General features: G+C 55.2%; 1 protein-coding gene across 2 annotated transcripts in view; it reads left to right on the top strand.

The window, feature by feature from the left end:
• WIPI1 (WD repeat domain, phosphoinositide interacting 1) overlaps nucleotides 1–22,135 on the top strand; it is a 34,554-nt gene that overhangs the window by 4,290 nt on the left and 8,129 nt on the right. For both annotated transcript variants that reach the window (XM_073607056.1, XM_073607057.1), the window contains exons 3-8: nucleotides 3,294–3,463; nucleotides 3,544–3,640; nucleotides 15,353–15,450; nucleotides 16,588–16,680; nucleotides 16,751–16,821; nucleotides 18,602–18,709. In XM_073607056.1, coding sequence (XP_073463157.1) covers nucleotides 3,377–3,463; nucleotides 3,544–3,640; nucleotides 15,353–15,450; nucleotides 16,588–16,680; nucleotides 16,751–16,821; nucleotides 18,602–18,709 — 554 coding nt within the window. In that variant the 5' untranslated portion in view covers nucleotides 3,294–3,376. The remainder of the gene's footprint in view (nucleotides 1–3,293; nucleotides 3,464–3,543; nucleotides 3,641–15,352; nucleotides 15,451–16,587; nucleotides 16,681–16,750; nucleotides 16,822–18,601; nucleotides 18,710–22,135) is intronic.

Below are 22,135 nucleotides of genomic sequence, written 5' to 3'. Positions count from 1 at the left end.
ATGGGGCTCTGGCGAGGGCCGGCCATTGGTAGAGATGGGGCTCTGGCGAGGGCCGGCCATTGGTAGAGATGGGGCTCTGGCGAGGGCCGGCCATCGGTAGAGATGGGGCTCTGGCGAGGGCCGGCCATTGGTAGAGATGGGTCTCTGACAAAGGGCGGCCATTGGTAGAGATGGGGCTCTGGTGAGGGCCGGCCATTGGTAGAGATGGGGCTCTGACGAGGGCCGGCCATTGGTAGAGATGGGGCTCTGACGAGGGATGGCCATTGGTAGAGATGGGGCTCTGACGAGGGATGGCCATTGGTAGAGATGGGGCTCTGGCGAGGGCCAGCCATTGGTAGAGATGGGGCTCTGGCGAGGGCCGGCCATTGGTAGAGATGGGGCTCTGGCGAGGGCCGGCCATTGGTAGAGATGGGGCTCTGGTGAGGGCCGGCCATTGGTAGAGATGGGCCTCTGATGAGGGACGGCCATTGGTAGAGATGGGGCTCTGACGAGGGTTGGCCATTGGTAGAGATGGGGCTCGGACAAGGATTGGCCATTGGTAGAGATGGTGCTCTGACGAGGGTTGGCCATTGGTAGAGCTGGGGCTCTGACGAGGGACGGCCATTGGTAGAGATGGGGCTCTGTCGAGGGACGGCCATTGGTAGAGATGGGGCTCTGTCGAGGGTTGGCCATTAGTAGAGATGGGGCTCTGACGAGGGCCGGCCATTGGTAGAGATGGGGCTCTGACGAGGGCCGGCCATTGGTAGAGATGGGGCTCGGACGAGGGATGGCCATTGGTAGAGATGGGGCTCGGACGAGGGTTGGCCATTGGTAGAGATGGGGCTCTGACGAGGGTTGGCCATTGATAGAGATGGGGCTCTGACGAGGGTTGGCCATTGATAGAGATGGGGCTCTGACGAGGGTTGGCCATTGGTAGAGATGGGGCTCTGACGAGGGTTGGCCATTGGTAGAGATGGGGCTCTGACGAGGGTTGGCCATTGATATAGATGGGGCTCTGACGAGGGACGGCCATTGGTAGAGATGGGGCTCTGACGAGGGACGGCCATTGGTAGAGATGGGGCTCGGACGTGGGCCGGCTATTGGTAGAGATGGGGCTCTGTCGAGGGACGGCCATTGGTAGAGATGGGGCTCTGTAGAGGGTTGGCCATTGGTAGAGATGGGGCTCTGTCGAGGGACGGCCATTGGTAGAGATGGGGCTCTGTCGAGGGACGGCCATTGGTAGAGATGGGGCTCTGTCGAGGGTTGGCCATTAGTAGAGATGGGGCTCTGGCGGGGGACGGCCATTGGTAGAGATGGGGCTCTGTCGAGGGACGGCCATTGGTAGAGATGGGGCTCTGTCGAGGGATGGCCATTGGTAGAGATGGGGCTCTGTCGAGGGATGGCCATTGGTAGAGATGGGGCTCGGATGAGGGATGGCCATTGGTAGAGATGGGGCTCGGATGAGGGATGGCCATTGGTAGAGATGGGGCTCGGACGAGGGATGGCCATTGGTAGAGATGGGGCTCGGACGAGGGATGGCCATTGGTAGAGATGGGGCTCTGACGAGGGTTGGCCATTGATAGAGATGGGGCTCTGACGAGGGATGGCCATTGGTAGAGATGGGGCTCTGACGAGGGTTGGCCATTGATAGAGATGGGGCTCTGACGAGGGTTGGCCATTGATAGAGATGGGGCTCTGACGAGGGTTGGCCATTGATAGAGATGGGGCTCGGATGAGGGATGGCCATTGGTAGAGATGGGGCTCGGACGGGGGATGGCCATTGGTAGAGATAGGGCTCGGACGTGGGCCGGCCATTGGTAGAGATGGGGCTCTGTCGAGGGACGGCCATTGGTAGAGATGGGGCTCGGATGAGGGATGGCCATTGGTAGAGATGGGGCTCGGATGAGGGATGGCCATTGGTAGAGATGGGGCTCGGATGAGGGATGGCCATTGGTAGAGATGGGGCTCGGACGAGGGATGGCCATTGGTAGAGATGGGGCTCGGACGAGGGATGGCCATTGGTAGAGATGGGGCTCGGACGTGGGCCGGCTATTGGTAGAGATGGGGCTCTGTCGAGGGACGGCCATTGGTAGAGATGGGGCTCTGTCGAGGGTTGGCCATTGGTAGAGATGGGGCTCTGTCGAGGGTAGGCCATTGGTAGAGATGGGGCTCTGTCGAGGGACGGCCATTGGTAGAGATGGGGCTCTGACGAGGGACGGCCATTGGTAGAGATGGGGCTCTGACGAGGGACGGCCATTGGTAGAGATGGGGCTCTGTCGAGGGACGGCCATTGGTAGAGATGGGGCTCTGTCGAGGGTTGACCATTGGTAGAGATGGGGCTCTGTCGAGGGTTGGCCATTGGTAGAGATGGGGCTCTGTCGAGGGTTGGCCATTGGTAGAGATGGGGCTCTGTCGAGGGTTGGCCATTGGTAGAGATGGGGCTCTGTCGAGGGTTGGCCATTGGTAGAGATGGGGCTCTGTCGAGGGTTGGCCATTGGTAGAGATGGGGCTCTGTTGAGGGTTGGCCATTGGTAGAGATGGGGCTCTGTAGAGGGTTGGCCATTGGTAGAGATGGGGCTCTGTCGAGGGACGGCCATTGGTAGAGATGGGGCTCTGTCGAGGGACGGCCATTGGTAGAGATGGGGCTCTGTCGAGGGTTGGCCATTAGTAGAGATGGGGCTCTGGCGGGGGACGGCCATTGGTAGAGATGGGGCTCTGTCGAGGGACGGCCATTGCTAGAGATGGGGCTCTGTCGAGGGACGGCCATTGCTAGAGATGGGGCTCTGTCGAGGGACGGCCATTGCTAGAGATGGGGCTCTGTCGAGGGATGGCCATTGGTAGAGATGGGGCTCGGACGAGGGATGGCCATTGGTAGAGATAGGGCTCGGACGTGGGCCGGCCATTGGTAGAGATGGGGCTCTGTCGAGGGACGGCCATTGGTAGAGATGGGGCTCGGATGAGGGATGGCCATTGGTAGAGATGGGGCTCGGATGAGGGATGGCCATTGGTAGAGATGGGGCTCGGACGAGGGATGGCCATTGGTAGAGATAGGGCTCGGACGTGGGCCGGCCATTGGTAGAGATGGGGCTTCATAAGAGGAGAGGCTGGATGAGAAGATATATTCTATATATCTTGTTCTGTGCCTGTGGTGAAATGTATGATTGGTTGGACTGTGGGTGAGCCTTTGTCTGTAGCAGGAATCATCTGGTGAAGATGGCCTCCCATGTCGGCTGTATTGTTGTGTGGAGAAGGTCCAGGTTTGTGGAGAAGGTCCAGGTTTGGTATTCTCTCATTATTCTGTTCCTTGCTTCCAGCCGATCTCCCAGATGTGTACATCGTGGAAAGGCTTTTTTCCAGCAGTCTGGTGGTTGTCGTCAGTCACTCCAAGCCGCGTCAAATGAATGTTTTTCACTTTAAAAAAGGTACAGAAATCTGCAACTACAACTACTCCTCCAACATCCTCTCCATCAGGCTGAACCGACAGGTATGTGCTGGCGTCATCCTGTGACTGCATCCTGCAAGGGTTGGGGCTCACTGATTGGACATTTCCCTTTTTTGTTGCAGAGACTGGTGGTGTGTCTGGAGGAGGCCATCTACATCCATAACATTAAAGACATGAAACTGCTAAAAACGCTGCTGGACACTCCGCGGAACGCATCCGGTAAGCTGTGCACTTTGTATTGGGGGGTCCGTTCATTGCTGTGCACACTGCACCCCATCTCACTCATAATAATCAGGCTGCCAGTGTAGCAGGTCAAACCCTACGGGGCTCTGTGATTGGAGGAGAGCAGATCATGTCATTTTGATCACATGACCAGGCTCTCCTCCAGGAATGCCTTTTACTGGTCTGTCGTTCATTTGTAAAGCTCATCGCTGTGCAGCCATATGACTGCTTTATACACGAGCCCCTTAGTGTCTGTAGAATGGTGGAACTAGCAGAGCTGCTCAGTCATGTCGGATTCCTCAGATTTCTGTGCCGAATAAAGTCTTCATCTACAGACGAGGATTCAACATCTCCAACCTTTACTATTTACCTGGCCCTCGGGTTGGGGTGTAGATAGCATGTCTTGTACTGTAGATGGCATGTCTTGTACTGTGTGCTGGCCCTCGGGTTGGGGTGTAGATGGCATGTCTTGTACTGTGTGCTGGCCCTCGGGTTGGGGTGTAGATGGCATGTCTTGTACTGTGTGCTGGCCCTCGGGTTGGGGTGTAGATGGCATGTCTTGTACTGTGTGCTGGCCCTCGGGTTGGGGTGTAGATGGCATGTCTTGTACTGTGTGCTGGCCCTCGGGTTGGGGTGTAGATGGCATGTCTTGTACTGTGTGCTGGCCCTCGGGTTGGGGTGTAGATGGCATGTCTTGTACTGTGTGCTGGCCCTCGGGTTGAGGTGTAGATGGCATGTCTTGTACTGTGTGCTGGCCCTCGGGTTGGGGTGTAGATGGCATGTCTTGTACTGTGTGCTGGCCCTCGGGTTGGGGTGTAGATGGCATGTCTTGTACTGTGTGCTGGCCCTCGGGTTGAGGTGTAGATGGCATGTCTTGTACTGTGTGCTGGCCCTCGGGTTGGGGTGTAGATGGCATGTCTTGTACTGTAGATGGCATGTCTTGTACTGTGTGCTGGCCCTCGGGTTGGGGTGTAGATGGCATGTCTTGTACTGTGTGCTGGCCCTCGGGTTGAGGTGTAGATGGCATGTCTTGTACTGTGTGCTGGCCCTCGGGTTGGGGTGTAGATGGCATGTCTTGTACTGTGTGCTGGCCCTCGGGTTGGGGTGTAGATGGCATGTCTTGTACTGTGTGCTGGCCCTCGGGTTGAGGTGTAGATGGCATGTCTTGTACTGTGTGCTGGCCCTCGGGTTGGGGTGTAGATGGCATGTCTTGTACTGTGTGCTGGCCCTCGGGTTGGGGTGTAGATGGCATGTCTTGTACTGTGTGCTGGCCCTCGGGTTGAGGTGTAGATGGCATGTCTTGTACTGTGTGCTGGCCCTCGGGTTGGGGTGTAGATGGCATGTCTTGTACTGTAGATGGCATGTCTTGTACTGTGTGCTGGCCCTCGGGTTGGGGTGTAGATGGCATGTCTTGTACTGTGTGCTGGCCCTCGGGTTGAGGTGTAGATGGCATGTCTTGTACTGTGTGCTGGCCCTCGGGTTGGGGTGTAGATGGCATGTCTTGTACTGTGTGCTGGCCCTCGGGTTGGGGTGTAGATGGCATGTCTTGTACTGTGTGCTGGCCCTCGGGTTGAGGTGTAGATGGCATGTCTTGTACTGTGTGCTGGCCCTCGGGTTGGGGTGTAGATGGCATGTCTTGTACTGTAGATGGCATGTCTTGTACTGTGTGCTGGCCCTCGGGTTGGGGTGTAGATGGCATGTCTTGTACTGTGTGCTGGCCCTCGGGTTGGGGTGTAGATGGTTACACTATAAGCCCTTGGCAGGTCGTGGTACTGATCGTCTTCTGGTGTTGTTCATCCTATGGCACAGTGTTCACCTCTTTCATGGCAGCCAGTTAAAGTGGTTCTAAAGCAGGGATCTTCAAACTATGGCCCTCCAGCTGTTGCGGAACTACATATCCCATGAGGCTAGGGGTGCAACGGATCGTCACCGATCCGTGATCCGAACGGGCCAGGCTGTTCGGATCGGTACACCCGCGATCCGCGGAGCGCTCCGCGGCCTCGGGTTTTAGGAAAGGCCGCGGCTTCGGCCTAGCTCCGGAGCCGCGGCCATCTTGGTACACCCGGCGGCGCTCAGCTGCGTGCTGACGTCATCACCCCGCCCTCAACTCGTGGGTCCGGCGGCTGGCTTGGCGGCGCCGGCTTCTCTTAACAGGTCAGACTAACAGCACTGTAATGTATACAGTGCGGGGGGGCGTGTGGCTGTATTACAGTGGAGGGGGGGCGTGTGGCTTTATTACAGTGGAGGGGGGGGGGCGTGTGGCTGTATTACAGTGGGGGGGGGGGGGCGTGTGGATGTATTACAGTGGGGGGACATGTGGATGTATTACAGTGGGGGGACATGTGGATGTATTACAGTGGGGGGGACATGTGGATGTATTACAGTGGGGGGGACATGTGGATGTATTACAGTGGGGGGGACATGTGGATGTATTACAGTGGGGGGGACATGTGGATATATTACAGTGGGGGGGACATGTGGATATATTACAGTGGGGGGAGATGTGGATATATTACAGTGGGGAACATGTGGATATATTACAGTGGGGGAGATGTGGATATATATTTTTTTTGTTGATCCGAAAATGATCCGAAAATGATCCGATCCGTGACTCTGATCCGAGGAACGATCCGAACCGTGATTTTTTTGATCCGTTGCACCCCTACATGAGGCATTGTAAAACTCTGACATTCACAGATATGACTAGGCATGATGGGAATTGTAGTTCCTGAGCAACTGGAGGGCCATAGTTTGAAGACCTCTGTTCTAAAGGCTTAAGAATTTTTACCTTTTAATGCATTCTCTACATTGTCTGCATTAATGTAAAAACTCTTCTGTGCTGCAGGGACCTGTTCCTCCAAAAATTCAGGGGTTCAATGGAAGGACCTGGGCTTGCAGTGCTGCACGTAGTGGGTAGGGCTGCAGAAAACGTGTCTTGTAACCTTGAGGACAGTTTCTGTCTTGTATATCATGAATGCTGCTGCCAGACTCATCCACCTTACAAACCGCTCAGTGTCTGCTACCCCTCTCTACCAATCCCTCCATTGGTTGCCACTCGCCCAACAAATTAAATTCAAAATGCTAACAATAAGTTACAAAGCCATCCACAACTCTGCCCCCAGCTACATCACTAACCTAGTCTCAAAATACCAACCTAATCACCCTCTCCGTTCCTCCCAAGACCTCCTGCTCTCTAGCTCCCTCAGCCCAAGACCTCCTGCTCTCTAGCTCCCTCAGCCCAAGACCTCCTGCTCTCTAGCTCCCTCAGCCCAAGACCTCCTGCTCTCTAGCTCCCTCAGCCCAAGACCTCCTGCTCTCTAGCTCCCTCAGCCCAAGACCTCCTGCTCTCTAGCTCCCTCAGCCCAAGACCTCCTGCTCTCTAGCTCCCTCAGCCCAAGACCTCCTGCTCTCTAGCTCCCTCAGTGACTCAAACAGTCTTACTATCCTGCACAGAAAGGAAAGCGATTTGTATACCACATAAATGTGGGACAATCTCCCACCCTGGACACGAGATCTGCTGGCCTCCTTTCACACCGGTATGATGTCTGCAGGTCCTGTATGGGGAAGACCCATATCTGATAGGATATTGTAACCCTTGTTCCTGCCTTTGTTGGGTTTCAGTCATTTGGAGTCAGTATAGGCCTCCTAAGAAGACCATTTCTCTAATTGCACTTTGATTGAACCGTTCACTCCTCCGGGTTGTCCATAACCTTGATGGTCATTGGTACCTCTGTACCCCCCCCCCCCCCCCTTTCAAACCCCACTATGGAGACGGTTCCAGAGGAGTTTTGGTGTCTCCTAACCGTATTTGAATTACTCTATGCTTGTGATGCTTAGCCTTTCGGTGACGGGAGGTGTACAGGCTCTTGGGGTATCCGTGGTGCCACCATGGCAGACGTATTGCTGACAGCTTGTTCTTCCTACATAGTTGGGGTGTAGATGGCATGTCTTGTACTGTGTGCTGGCCCTCGGGTTGGGGTGTAGATGGCATGTCTTGTACTGTGTGCTGGCCCTCGGGTTGGGGTGTAGATGGTGTCACGGAACGTCCCACACTCCGCTTGAGTGCTTCCGTCATATACCACTTCCTCCCAGTCTGTATACAGATATCCCAACCTCTCTGAGCACAAACAAGGCGACACTTGCTTGTTGCTACCAAGAACTGACTTTATTCAGAACCAGAATACAGTCTTATATACACAGGAGAAGATTACTCTAACAATACAAACGTAACCTAATTAACATGAGCTAATTATCTAATCCTTTATACAGCCTAGGTGACTGAGACATGACCTTTCGCCCAGACTTGTGGTCACCGAGCTTCACACAGTTATATCAACAAAATGGCAGTCGTCCCGTCTCCTACATTGTATAGAGGACAATGTCACCAGCTCATTCAATTAACATAAACACAGGTTGATGACAACAGCATCTCCTCACAGGATGTGTCCCAACAGAATGAATCAGTCTTATCAGCAGGGGGCTGCTGGAGGAACCCCCCTCCCTCTTCAGGGACACAGACCCACAGCAAGGAGTCCCCAACAGAATCAAACAACCAACAATATATACATATATACATGACTGAGTCCGATTAGTACAGTTCAAACCGGACCTCCAATTCACCCCACAAAGAGCACCGTTCCATTGAAAATCCAGGGCCCATAATCAAAAGGCAACAGGCTAGCGTTCAGTCCCCTCCAATAGCCTCTGTCTCGGGTGAGTCTGTCACATTTCACCCCCATCAAAGGTTGACTAACAAGGTCCCAGACCTCCCCCTGGTCTGGACATACGTTAGTCAGGCAGAGTGAACTCACATAGTCTTCCCGCATGATCTCCATTCTTGGCTGCAAGGAATAGTTGACCTCAGTAGGTGTGGGGCAGAGGTCATTTACTCTCTGTCTGGCTGCCAGGGCTTCAGCTGGATTGTTTTTAACATTCCTGGGCTCGGTCTGCTGCTGGGCAGAGGGGCCAATCACCCCAGCTTACTGAAGCTGTAGAGGGACACTAGGTGCTAGGCAGAGGCCAGCGGTGCTCTGCCCTGTTGCCAGCGATTCAGCTGGGAGTAGCAGCTCCACTACATCAGCTTGTCGTCGGAGAGAGGGGCCAACTGCCCCGGCTCCCTGGAACTCTGTAGTTGTTGCCGGTGCTGGGAAGAGGTTGGTAGCACTCTGCCCTGTTGCCAGCACTTCTGCTGAGGACTCCGCATCCTCCGCTCCAGCTAACTGTTGGGGCAGGAGGTTGGCTTCCTCCACTCCCAAACTGTGTAGCTGCCATTGGGGAGGTGAGCCGGCTGCTTCCTTTTCTATTCCCTCATCTGGCTGCTGGGACGACATGTCGATGGTACTGTCTCCCAGGTACACGGATCTTTGCTGGGGAGGAAAGCCCGCTTCCTCCACCCTGGCCAACTGTTGGGGAGGGACAACACACACCTCCTCTCCCTTCTCCCTCTGTATCTGCTGCTGGGAAGTGATTGCCATCTTCTCACCCTGAGCCTCCACAATTGCTGCAGGTGTGGGGCAGAGGTCTTGGACCCTCTGTCCGGTTGCCAGCACTTCTGCTGGGGGTTTGCCAGGTGGTTCCTCCTCTACAGAAACGTCTATTAAATCCCCAGTCTCTGGAATTGGTAAAAGTGTGGGACAGAGGTCTTGGACCCTCTGTTCAGTTACCAGATCTTCAGCTGGAGAAGTTTGTTTTAACTCCATAGATGCTGCTGGCAGAAAATCACATGTCCCTGTCAGTGTTGTGGGAGAAAGGCCGACTACCTCTTCTCTCAAGAAGGCCGAAGCCACTGTTGGTGCTGGGCAGAACACAGTGAACTTTGGCCCTGATAGCAGCTCTTCTGCTGGAGGCTCATCAGGTTGTTCTTCCTCAGCAGAAAAGTCTATCAAATCCCATGTCTCTGCAACTGATGTCTGGGGATAGAGGTTCACAATCTCCTGTCCATGGAACCCAGAAGATGCTATCATTTCTGGGCAGAGGTTAGCAGAACTCTGCCCTGTTGTCAGCACTTCAGGTTTGGGGACGGCAATCTCCGGATTTTCCACTGCCGATTCTCTGGCATGCTGCTGAACTTGTTCTAGCAGTTTCCTGTATGCCCTTTCCAGATGCTGTTCCTTCCTTAGCAAATGGTCCAGATCAGGTTTGAGCTCTGAGACCCCTGCAAGACCGAGCATAGACTCTCTATAGTCTCCCAGGTCCTCAAGGTCAGGTTCCCCTTCATCGCCAAACATAAAAAGATCTGTAAGGTTCTCCCACAGCAATCCAGGGCCGCCAAAGTCATATCCCTCCGGAGAGCATTCTGTTGTCTCCCCTAAATATCCCTCCTCTGCGTGCCATTGCAGAGCCCGATAACGATTGTCCAGCTCTATCTCCTGCTGGACCAGCCTGTCCAACTCAGTCACCCATTGCTCCTGGGGCTGCTCTCCCAGGAATGCCATCCGCAATGCCCGTTGGTCACTGGCCCATTTCTCTTGGGTTGGAAAGCACTTGCCCTGTTTTATACCAGCGAGACGGAGGGCTCCAATCCAGAGCTCCACACGAATTTGCTGCCTAAGCTCCAGGTATTCATCCTCAGACACAGTCCTGGTGTATGTTGAAAGGATGATCCGCAGCAGCCCCGGGAACTCTGATGCCAGGTCCATATCTCCGCTGGGGTGACTGAAGTCTGCTATCCTCATCTTGGATCCAGTTGGAGGTTTGGATGTTCCAGACTTCAGGAAGCTTTCCCGCTGCTTGCCACCAATGTCACGGAACGTCCCACACTCCGCTTGAGTGCTTCCGCCATATACCACTTCCTCCCAGTCTGTATACAGATATCCCAACCTCTCTGAGCACAAACAAGGCGACACTTGCTTGTTGCTACCAAGAACTGACTTTATTCAGAACCAGAATACAGTCTTATATACACAGGAGAAGATTACTCTAACAATACAAATGTAACCTAATTAACATGAGCTAATTATCTAATCCTTTATACAGCCTAGGTGACTGAGACATGACCTTTCACCCAGACTTGTGGTCACCGAGCTTCACACAGTTATATCAACACAATAGCAGTCGTCCCGTCTCCTACATTGTATAGAGGACAATGTCATCAGCTCATTCAATTAACATAAACACAGGTTGATGACACCAGCATCTCCTCACAGGATGTGTCCCAACAGAATGAATCAGTCTTATCAGCAGGGGGCTGCTGGAGGAACCCCCCCTCCCTCTTCAGGGACACAGATCCACAGCAAGGAGTCCCCAACAGAATCAAACAACCAACAAAATATACATATCTACACGACTGAGTCCGATTAGTACAGTTCAAACCGGACCTCCAATTCACCCCACAAAGAGCACCGTTCCATTGAAAATCCAGGGCCCATAATCAAAAGGCAACAGGCTAGCGTTCAGTCCCCTCCAATAGCCTCTGTCCCGGGTGAGTCTGTCACACCCCCCATGTCCTGTAAAACCTCCATGGTCTGACCCCCCCCCCATGTCCTGTATAACCCCCAAAGTCTGTGAGCGCCCCCCCCGGGTCTTGTATAACCCCCATGGTCTGTGAGCGCCCCCCCCCCCCGTGTCTTGTATAACCCCCATAGTCTGTGACACCCCCCCATGTCCTGTATAACCCCCATAGTCTGTGACCCCCCCCATGTCCTGTATAACCCCCATAGTCTGTGACCCCCCCCCCGTGTCTTGTATAACCCCCATAGTCTGTGAGCGCCCCCCCCCCGGGTCTTGTATAACCCCCATGGTCTGTGAGCGCCCCCCCTGTCTTGTATAACCCCCATGGTCTGTGAGTGCCCCCCCCGTGTCTTGTATAACCCCCATAGTCTGTGACACCCCCCCATGTCCTGTATAACCCCCATAGTCTGTGACCCCCCCCCGTGTCTTGTATAACCCCCATGATCTGTGAGCGCCCCCCCCCGTCCTGTATAACCCCCATGGTCTGTGAGCGCCCCCCCCATGTCATGTATAACCCCCATGGTCTGTGAGCGCCCCCCCCGTGTCTTGTATAACCCCCATGATCTGTGAGCGCCCCCCCCATGTCATGTATAACCCCCATGGTCTGTGAGCGCCCCCCCCCGTGTCTTGTATAACCCCCATGATCTGTGAGCGCCCCCCCCCATGTCATGTATAACCCCCATGGTCTGTGAGCGCCCCCCCCATGTCGTGTATAACCCCCATGATCTGTGAGCACCCCCCCCCCTGTCTTGTATAACCCCCATGGTCTGTGAGCGCCCCCCCCCGTCTTGTATAACCCCCGTGGTCTATGAGCGCCCCCCCCGTCTTGTATAACCCCCATGATCTATGAGCGCCCCCCCCCCCGTGTCTTGTATTACCCCCATGATCTGTGAGCGCCCCCCCCGTGTCTTGTATAACCCCCATGATCTGTGAGCGCCCCCCCCCCGTGTCTTGTATAACCCCCATGATCTGTGAGCGCCCCCCCCCCCCTGTCTTGTATAACCCCCATAGTCTGTGACACCCCCCCATGTCCTGTATAACCCCCATAGTCTGTGACCCCCCCCGTGTCTTGTATAACCCCCATGATCTGTGAGCGCCCCCCCCCCGTCCTGTATAACCCCCATGGTCTGTGAGCGCCCCCCCCATGTCATGTATAACCCCCATGGTCTGTGAGCGCCCCCCCCATGTCGTGTATAACCCCCATGATCTGTGAGCGCCCCCCCCCGTGTCTTGTATAACCCCCATGATCTGTGAGCACCCCCCCCCCGTCTTGTATAACCCCCATAGTCTGTGACCCCCCCCCCCCGTGTCTTGTATAACCCCAATGATCTGTGAGCACCCCCCCCCTGTCTTGTATAACACCCATGGTCTGTGAGCGCCCCCCCCCCGTCTTGTATAACCCCCATGATCTGTGAGCGCCCCCCCCCCCGTGTCTTGTATAACCCCCATGATCTGTGAGCGCCCCCCCCCCCCGTGTCTTGTATAACCCCCATAGTCTGTGACCCCCCCCCCGTGTCTTGTATAACCCCCATAGTCTGTGACCCCCCCCCCGTGTCTTGTATAACCCCCATGATCTGTGAGCGCCCCCCCCCCGTGTCTTGTATAACCCCCATAGTCTGTGACCCCCCCCCCGTGTCTTGTATAACCCCCATAGTCTGTGACCCCCCCCCCGTGTCTTGTATAACCCCCATGATCTGTGAGCACCCCCCCCCTTGTCTTGTATAACCCCCATGGTCTATGAGCGCCCCCCCCTGTCTTGTATAACCCCCATAGTCTGTGAGCACCCCCCCCCGTCTTGTATAACCCCCATGGTCTATGAGCGCCCCCCCCTGTCTTGTATAACCCCCATGGTCTGTGAGCGCCCCCCCCGTCTTGTATAACCCCCATGGTCTATGAGCGCCCCCCCCTGTCTTGTATAACCCCCATGGTCTGTGAGCGCCCCCCCCATGTCGTGTATAACCCCCATGATCTGTGAGCACCCCCCCCGTGTCTTGTATAACCCCCATGGTCTGTGAGCGCCCCCCCCCCCATGTCTTGTATAACCCCCATGGTGTGTGAGCGCCCCCCCCGTGTCTTGTATAACCCCCATGGTCTGTGAGCACCCCCCCGTCTTGTATAACCCCCATGGTCTGTGAGCGCCCCCCCGTGTCTTGTATAACCCCCATGATCTGTGAGCACCCCCCCCCCGTCTTGTATAACCCCCATGGTCTGTGAATGCCCCCCCCCATGTCGTGTATAACCCCCATGATCTGTGAGCAACCCCCCGTGTCGTGTATAACCCCCCATGGTCTGTGAGCGCCCCCCCCCCCGTGTCGTGTATAACCCCCATGGTCTGTGAGCGCCCCCCCCCCCGTGTCTTGTATAACCCCCATGGTCTGTGAGCGCCCCCCCCCCGTCTTGTATAACCCCCATGGTGTGTGAGCGCCCCCCCCCGTCTTGTATAACCCCCATGGTCTGTGAGCGCCCCCCCCGTGTCTTGTATAACCCCCATGGTCTGTGACACCCCTCCCCCCGTGTCGTGTATAACCCCCATTGTCTGTAAATGCCCTCCTGCCCGTCTTGTATAACCCCCATGGTCTGTAAACACCCCCCCCGTGTCTTGTATAACCCCCATGGTGTGTGAGCGCCCCCCCGTGTCTTGTATAACCCCCATGGTGTGTGAGTGCCTCCCCGTGTCTTGTATAACCCCCATGGTGTGTGAGTGCCTCCCCGTGTCTTGTATAACCCCCATGGTGTGTGAGCGCCCCCCCGTGTCTTGTATAACCCCCATGGTGTGTGAGCGCCTCCCCGTGTCTTGTATAACCCCCATGGTGTGTGAGCGCCCCCCCGTGTCTTGTATAACCCCCATGGTCTGTGAGCGCCCCCCCGTGTCTTGTATAACCCCCATGGTGTGTGAGCGCCTCCCCGTGTCTTGTATAACCCCCATGGTGTGTGAGCGCCCCCCCGTGTCTTGTATAACCCCCATGGTGTGTGAGCGCCCCCCCGTGTCTTGTATAACCCCCATGGTGTGTGAGCGCCCCCCCGTGTCTTGTATAACCCCCATGGTGTGTGAGCGCCCCCCCGTGTCTTGTATAACCCCCATGGTCTGTGAGCGCCCCCCCGTGTCTTGTATAACCCCCATGGTGTGTGAGCGCCTCCCCGTGTCTTGTATAACCCCCATGGTGTGTGAGCGCCCCCCCGTGTCTTGTATAACCCCCATGGTGTGTGAGCGCCTCCCCGTGTCTTGTATAACCCCCATGGTGTGTGAGCGCCCCCCCGTGTCTTGTATAACCCCCATGGTGTGTGAGCGCCTCCCCGTGTCTTGTATAACCCCATGGTGTGTGAGCGCCCCCCCGTGTCTTGTATAACCCCCATGGTGTGTGAGCGCCCCCCCGTGTCTTGTATAACCCCCATGGTCTGTGAGCGCCCCCCCGTGTCTTGTATAACCCCCATGGTGTGTGAGCGCCTCCCCGTGTCTTGTATAACCCCCATGGTGTGTGAGCGCCCCCCCGTGTCTTGTATAACCCCCATGGTCTGTGACACCCCTCCCCCCCGTGTCGTGTATAACCCCCATGGTCTGTAAACTACCCCCCCCGTCTTGTATAACCGCCATGGTCTGTGAGTGCCCCCCTGTGTCTTGTGTAACCCCCATGGCAGAGGTGGGGGACTCGAGTCACCTGTTTGAGGACTTGCGACTTGCTTGACAAAATGAAATAAATGACTCGACTTGACTTTGACTTGGGCTATTTGACTTGCAATGACTTGGCACCACCAGTGCTGTGTCTTGGCCTAGGCAAAAGCCGCCCCCCCCCCCAAAAGAAAGCTCCCCCCAAGTCCCGGCTTCGGGGTAGATCAGTATTTTGACTTAATAAATGACTTGACTTCTAGCAGGGACTCGACTTGACTTGCTTGCTTTTCGCCAAAGTAACTTGGGACTTGCTTGTGACTTGCACATGTGTGACTTACTCCCATCTCTACCCCATGGTCTGTGACACCCCTCCCCCGTGTCGTGTATAACCCCCATGGTCTGTAAACACCCCCCCGCCCGTCTTGTATAACCCCCATGGTCTGTGAGCGCCCCCCACCCGTCCCGTCCTGTAGCTGGCGGGGTGATGGCACCTCACGGATGTAGACTTTTGGTGGATGTGCTGTGCAGTTAGCCGTGTGGATGAGAAGAGAATGATGAGTGGGATCCCCACAGACAGGCAGAAGTTAGGGCTGTTATTCTTGTGTTCTCCAGGAGGGCGGCGCTGTGACTGATGAGCTCCCTCCACTTTGCAGGTCTCTGCGCTCTTTCTATAAACCATTCCAACTCTTTCCTGGCATACCCTGGCAGCTCCTCCGCGGGGGAGATCGTTGTGTACGACGCCAACATGCTGGTGAGTCATGTGACCTGCCTGGTGATTGAATTTTTGTCCCATGGAGCTTACAATCTAATGGGGAGGCGGCCAGCGGAGATGGTTCTGTATGAATAAAACTCTCAAAGCTGGCCTTACATTGATAGAATCTTCCCTTCAAATGATTTCAGTTTTCTAATCACTGAGTGGATGGAAGGTCCTCTTCTAGCGGGATGGCCAATCACTGGTGGGGTGGATGGGAGGTCCTCTTCTAGCGGGATGGCCAATCACTGGTGGGGTGGATGGGAGGTCCTCTTCTAGCGGGATGGCCAATCACTGGTGGGGTGGATGGAAGGTCCTCTTCTAGCAGCATGGCCAATCACTGATGGGGTGGATGGAAGGTCCTCTTCTAGCAGGATGGCCAATCACTGATGGGGTGGATGGAAGGTCCTCTTCTAGCGGGATGGCCAATCACTGGTGGGGTGGATGGAAGGTCCTCTTCTAGCGGGATGGTCAATCACTGGTGGGGTGTATGGAAGGTCCTCTTCTAGCGGGATGGCCAATCACTGGTGGGGTGGATGGAAGGTCCTCTTCTAGCGGGATGGCCAATCACTGGTGGGGTGGATGGAAGGTCCTCTTCTAGCGGGATGGCCAATCACTAGTGGGGTGGATGGAAGGTCCTCTTCTAGCGGGATGGCCAATCACTGGTGGGGTGGATGGAAGGTCCTCTTCTAGCGGGATGGCCAATCACTGGTGGGGTGGATGGAAGGTCCTCTTCTAGCGGGATGGCCAATCACTGGTGGAGTGGATGGAAGGTCCTCTTCTAGCGGGATGGCCAATCACTGGTGGGGTGGATGGAAGGTCCTCTTCTAGCGGGATGGCCAATCACTGGTGGAGTGGATGGAAGGTCCTCTTCTAGCGGGATGGCCAATCACTGGTGGAGTGGATGGAAGGTCCTCTTCTAGCGGTATCGCCAAATGTCCTGAGAATGTTCATTTTAAAATTTATGAGTGTGTGCTCAAATCTTCAGAGCACCTCCCCCCTTTGAGAAAATGTTCGATGTGACTCCACCCCTCAGTGTCCCCGCCTTCCCCTAATGATGACGTCACTGATGAGGTCATAGAGGTGAAATTGAATATTTTCTTTGAAATATTATTAAACTCCTTTCTTTTTCTGCAGAAAACTGAATGCTCCATTCCAGCTCATGACAGCCCCCTGGCTGCCATCGCCTTCAGTCCTCCAGGGACCAAACTGGCCAGCGCCTCTGAAAAAGTGAGTCCGGTGCTCTGTGCATCCTTTTTCCGCCCACAACGGACAGCACTGACCCCCCTCTTCCCTACAGGGGACGGTGATCCGTGTCTTCTCCATCCCAGAGGGGCAGAGATTGTACGAATTCCGCAGAGGAATGAAGAGGTCAGAACTCCACCCCCTCTACTATACACAACTCCACCCCTTCTACTATACTCCGCCTACACCGCTCCACCCCTTCTACTATACTCCGCCTACACCGATCCACCCCTTCTACTATACTCCGCCTACACCGCTCCACCCCTTCTACTATACTCCGCCTACACCGCTCCACCCCTTCTACTATACTCTGCCTACACCGCTCCATCCCTTCTACTATACTCCGCCCACACCGCTCCACCCCTTCTACTATACTCCGCCTACACCGCTCCACCCCTTCTACTATACTCCGCCTACACCGCTCCACCCCTTCTACTATACTCCGCCTACACCGCTCCACCCCTTCTACTATACTCCGCCTACACCGCTCCACCCCTTCTACTATACTCCGCCTACACCGCTCCACCCCTTCTACTATACTCCGCCTACACCGCTCCACCCCTTCTACTATACTCCGCCTACACCGCTCCACCCCTTCTACTATACTCCGCCTACACCGCTCCACCCCTTCTACTATACTCCGCCTACACCGCTCCACCCCTTCTACTATACTCCGCCTACACCGCTCCACCCCTTCTACTATACTCCGCCTACACCGCTCCACCCCTTCTACTATACTCCGCCTACACCGCTCCACCCCTTCTACTATACTCCGCCTACACCGCTCCACCCCTTCTACTATACTCTGCCCACACCGCTCCACCCCTTCTACTATACTCCGCCTACACCGTTCCACCCCTTCTACTATACTCCGCCTACACCGCTCCACCCCTTCTACTATACTCCGCCTACACCGCTCCACCCCTTCTACTATACTCCGCCTACACCGCTCCACCCCTTCTACTATACTCCGCCTACACCGCTCCACCCCTTCTACTATACTCCGCCTACACCGCTCCACCCCTTCTACTATACTCCGCCTACACCGCTCCACCCCTTCTACTATACTCCGCCTACACCGCTCCACCCCTTCTACTATACTCTGCCCACACCGCTCCACCCCTTCTACTATACTCCGCCTACACCGTTCCACCCCTTCTACTATACTCCGCCTACACCGCTCCACCCCTTCTACTATACTCCGCCTACACCGCTCCACCCCTTCTACTATACTCCACCTACACTGCTACTACTCCACCCCTTCTTCTATACTCCGCCTACACCGCTTCACCCCTTCTACTATACGCCGCCTACACCGCTCCACCCCTTCTACTATACTCCGCCTACACCGCTCCACCCCTTCTACTATACTCTGCCCACACCGCTCCACCCCTTCTACTATACTCCGCCTACACCGCTCCACCCCTTCTACTATACTCCGCCTACACCGCTCCACCCCTTCTACTATACTCCGCCTACACCGCTCTACCCCTTCTACTATACTCCACCTACACCGCTCCACCCCTTCTACTATACTCCGCCTACACTGCTCCACCCCTTCTACTATACTCCGCCTACACTGCTACTACTCCACCCCTTCTTCTATACTCCGCCTACACCGCTCCACCCCTTCTACTATACTCCGCCTACACTGCTCCACCCCTTCTACTATACTCCGCCTCCATTGTCACATTATAATACCTCTGTTGCCCCCACCCCTGTACTTTTTTGAGGTTCCTCTCCAGATTGTCCCCCCCCCCCCCTCGCAGCTTCTTTGTTAGGCGGAGCCTTCTGAAGAGGATGACTTATCAGGTCTCTGCTTTTACTATCAGCCAATAGGATAGCCGTTCCTGTTTTTGTTAGGAAGGAGTCTTGTGATTGGTCATTTCTGGTGTTTGTCTTCCAGGTACGTCTCTATAAATTCTCTGGTGTTCAGTACAGACTGTCAGTTCCTGTGCGTGTCCAGCAACACGGAGACCGTGCATGTCTTCCGCCTGGAGGTTCCCCTGGAGCGGTGAGTACCCCCGACCCTGGGCATGTTCTCTACTACCAATCAGCTGGTGTCGGAGATAACAGGTTGTGATGTCACGGTGGTGGGCGTGGCCTGCCTCCCTCTCCATGGTCCTGTGTTCCTATCCCATAGTGCTCTCCGGGATTTCTCTTCTTGCCAGGATTAGGCACATGAAGTCTTTTTCCGGGTCTAGTCCACCATGTGTGACCAGGAGGGTGAAGGAGGAGTCGATTGGAGCAAATTGCAAAGCCCAAGATGGCGCCCAACTCCTCCTAGCCAAGCCTCAGCACGACGGACAGCCTGATTAGAGCGAACGAGGGCTTGATCTTTATGTGGCCCCAGGAGGAGTCTGTCTGGAATCTGCAGAATTGTCTGTGGAGTGGCTGGAGAGGAATGAAAGGTCTCTATGGGAGGAGAAGATTGATTCCCTATGGGAGGAGAAGATTGATTCCCTCTTCTACCTCTGGGGTCTGTCGGTGTCTCTGCTGGGAGGTAGATGTCAGAGCGGGTATTACTTGTAAAACAATTCCACTATGGCTGCCCTTTGCCCTTTAGGAGCTGCCGTCACCTATTAACACCCCCACACTGCCTCTGAGTTGGGGGTATATTGATGGAGACCAGTTGGGGTTGTGGGTCTCTGGCTGTAGTAGTAGTAGCAGCGGCCCACACTGGCTGTAGTAGTAGTAGCAGCAGCCCGTGCTGGCTGTAGTAGTCACGAGTCGTGGCGACGCTGGCAGTAGTAACCGCGCTGGCTGTAGTAGGCTCGGAGTCGCGGCCGCACTGGCTGTAGTAGTCACGATTCGTGGCGACGCTGGCAGTAGTAGGCTCGGAGTCGCGGCCGCACTGGCTGTAGTAGGCTCGGAGTCGCGCCCGCACTGACTGTAGTAGTCACGATTCGTGGCGACGCTGGCAGTAGTAGGCTCGGAGTCGCGGCCGCACTGGCTGTAGTAGGCTCGGAGTCGCGGCCGCACTGGCTGTAGTAGGCTCGGAGTCGCGGCCGCACTGGCTGTAGTAGGCTCGGAGTCGCGGCCGCACTGGCTGTAGTAGGCTCGGAGTCGCGGCCGCACTGGCTGTAGTAGGCTCGGAGTCGCGGCCGCACTGGCTGTAGTAGGCTCGGAGTCGCGGCCGCACTGGCTGTAGTAGGCTCGGAGTCGCGGCCGCACTGGCTGTAGTAGGCTCGGAGTCGCGGCCGCACTGGCTGTAGTAGGCTCGGAGTCGCGGGCGCGCTGGCTGTAGTAGGCTCGGAGTCGCGGGCGCGCTGGCTGTAGTAGGCTCGGAGTCGCCGCCACGCTGGCTGTAGTAGTCACGAGTCGTGCCCACGCTGGCAGTAGTAGACTCGGAGTCGCGGCCGCACTGGCTGTAGTAGGCTCGGAGTCGCGGCCGCGTTGGCTGTAGTAGGCTCAGAGTCGCGGCCACGTTGGCTCCCAGTGATGCATCTTCTAGGACGTCTGCTATCCTCCTTTCTATGGATTGGATATGGTTTTCTATTATTTCTCCCTTTCTAACAGTTTTTTACATTCTTTCCTGGAATGTTCGGCCTAAAATACCAAATCTTGTAACGCTTGTTTATGGACTCAACAATTTTATAGCCAAAGCATCCACTTTATTGTACATAAAACCTACAATTCTAAAACCAAAAGGTTTGTATGTTTTTTATGTATAATAAAGTGTATTGATGATGCTTTGGCTAGTGGTGGAACTACCAGGATCACAATGGTTGCACTTGGGACCAGGCTCTGGCATTCCACCACTGTGGGAGGGGCCCAGCGAGGTTTCTGGCTGTAGGGCTCTATGCTGAGAGCGTCTTTCATACAGCCCAGAGCCTGCACTGACATTCCCCCCCCACCTCCTTCCTCACACGGACAGGAGAGGAGAAAGTCGATTGTCACAGACTTTGGGCTTCAGGAGAACCATTGTCTGGAGAACTGTGTTTTTAATGTGTTCTCAAGTTATCCAGACAGAGCTGGTCACTAATTGCTTTTGTCTTCTTATGCATAAGTTAGTCCTATGGGGGACCCGGACTGTCTAAAGTGGTCATTGTCATAATAGGATTAGCTCTACTGTCTAAGGTGACCATTGTCTGAGATAATGGGAGTCACCCTTATCTGATGGTTTTCTGTATAAATTGTGTTTCTCAAATAAAGCAGTTCTATTTCTGGTGTACTCCAAGGCTGGTGTTGTCTGGTTTTTGGGGGTAGCCAGATCCATTGGTCTCGTGTTCCAGGAATTGGGAAGCAGCTTGTTGGCGGAAATACCCAACAGGGTGTCCGGAGTCCGTCGCATTTGGTTGGCAGCGGTGGGATGCTTTCTTGTGCCTGGAACATCCAAACCACCAACGGGACCTTGTCGGATGGATCTTTGCTACTCCAGCCCTAAGAGAAGCACACTCAAGGATCTGCTGGAATCGAGGGGACAGAGCGCCAGCAACAAGTCAAAGGCAACTTTAATTGCAGAGTTGATAGAGAGTGACCAGACCAGCAATCAAAGCAGAGGGCCACCTATGGAGGGGTCCAGGATGTCCAAGCTCCAGCGAGAGATCCAGTGTTGTCTGGCGCTATACAGCATCACCCCCCACCCCCCACCCCTCCCCTCTGCAGACACAACCCGTCTGAAAATGCTTGAGGTTCAGAAGGAGATCGGGGGTACTGCAGTTGCAGAATCGGGTAGCCGCAAGAAACTCCAGGATGGGGTGGAGGAAATTGACCGGTACCTTTTATGTCTTAGAGACCCAGTGTGATCTCCAGGGAATCGACGAAGCTGACTGGGTCACCATCCTCATCAGCAAGCTGTCTGGTCAAGCACTGGATGCTTTTGAAGCCATACCTGGGAAGACAAAAAAAAGACTACAAGCGAGTTAATGAGCGGCTGCTGGCAAGATACACAATCACTCCCGAAGCTCATCGTGCCAAATTTTGTAGCCTACAATGGGAAGAGGGCCAGCCCTATATGGAATGGGCTCATCGGATGTCCCGATCGGTAGATGCATGGTTCTCTTGGCTGTCAAGCGACTACCTTAGCGGATGCTGCCCAACTGATCCTACTGGAACAGTTTTACTACCAATCCCCTATTGAAGTGCGCAAGGGGGTCCAAGACCAAAAACCCTTGACGGTAGATAAAGCTATATGAATACCTGGAGATCCCACCAACCAGAGACTCACAGCTTCTCCAGACCACCACTAGCACCTGCCCATATCCAGCCAGCAGCCAGTTGCCCTCCCTGCAATGGCCCGACGGGGGGACACCTACGAGCTAACTGTCCTCGGAATGTCAACGTCACTTCATGGAGCCGTGCTGCCCCTGGCCCAGCCCGAGCAGCCACTCATTGCCCGGAGGCTGCCTCACCATCTACCCCAACCGGCTGGGGTGAAGAGGAATTTGGGCTACTCCCATGAGGCGAACCCAATACAAGCTGCTGCTGATGATAAATG

Source organism: Aquarana catesbeiana, linkage group LG12, assembly GCF_042186555.1.
Source record: "Aquarana catesbeiana isolate 2022-GZ linkage group LG12, ASM4218655v1, whole genome shotgun sequence".
In the NCBI taxonomy this organism is placed as follows: Eukaryota; Metazoa; Chordata; class Amphibia; order Anura; family Ranidae; genus Aquarana; species Aquarana catesbeiana.
This window is presented reverse-complemented; position numbering and strand designations above follow the sequence as displayed.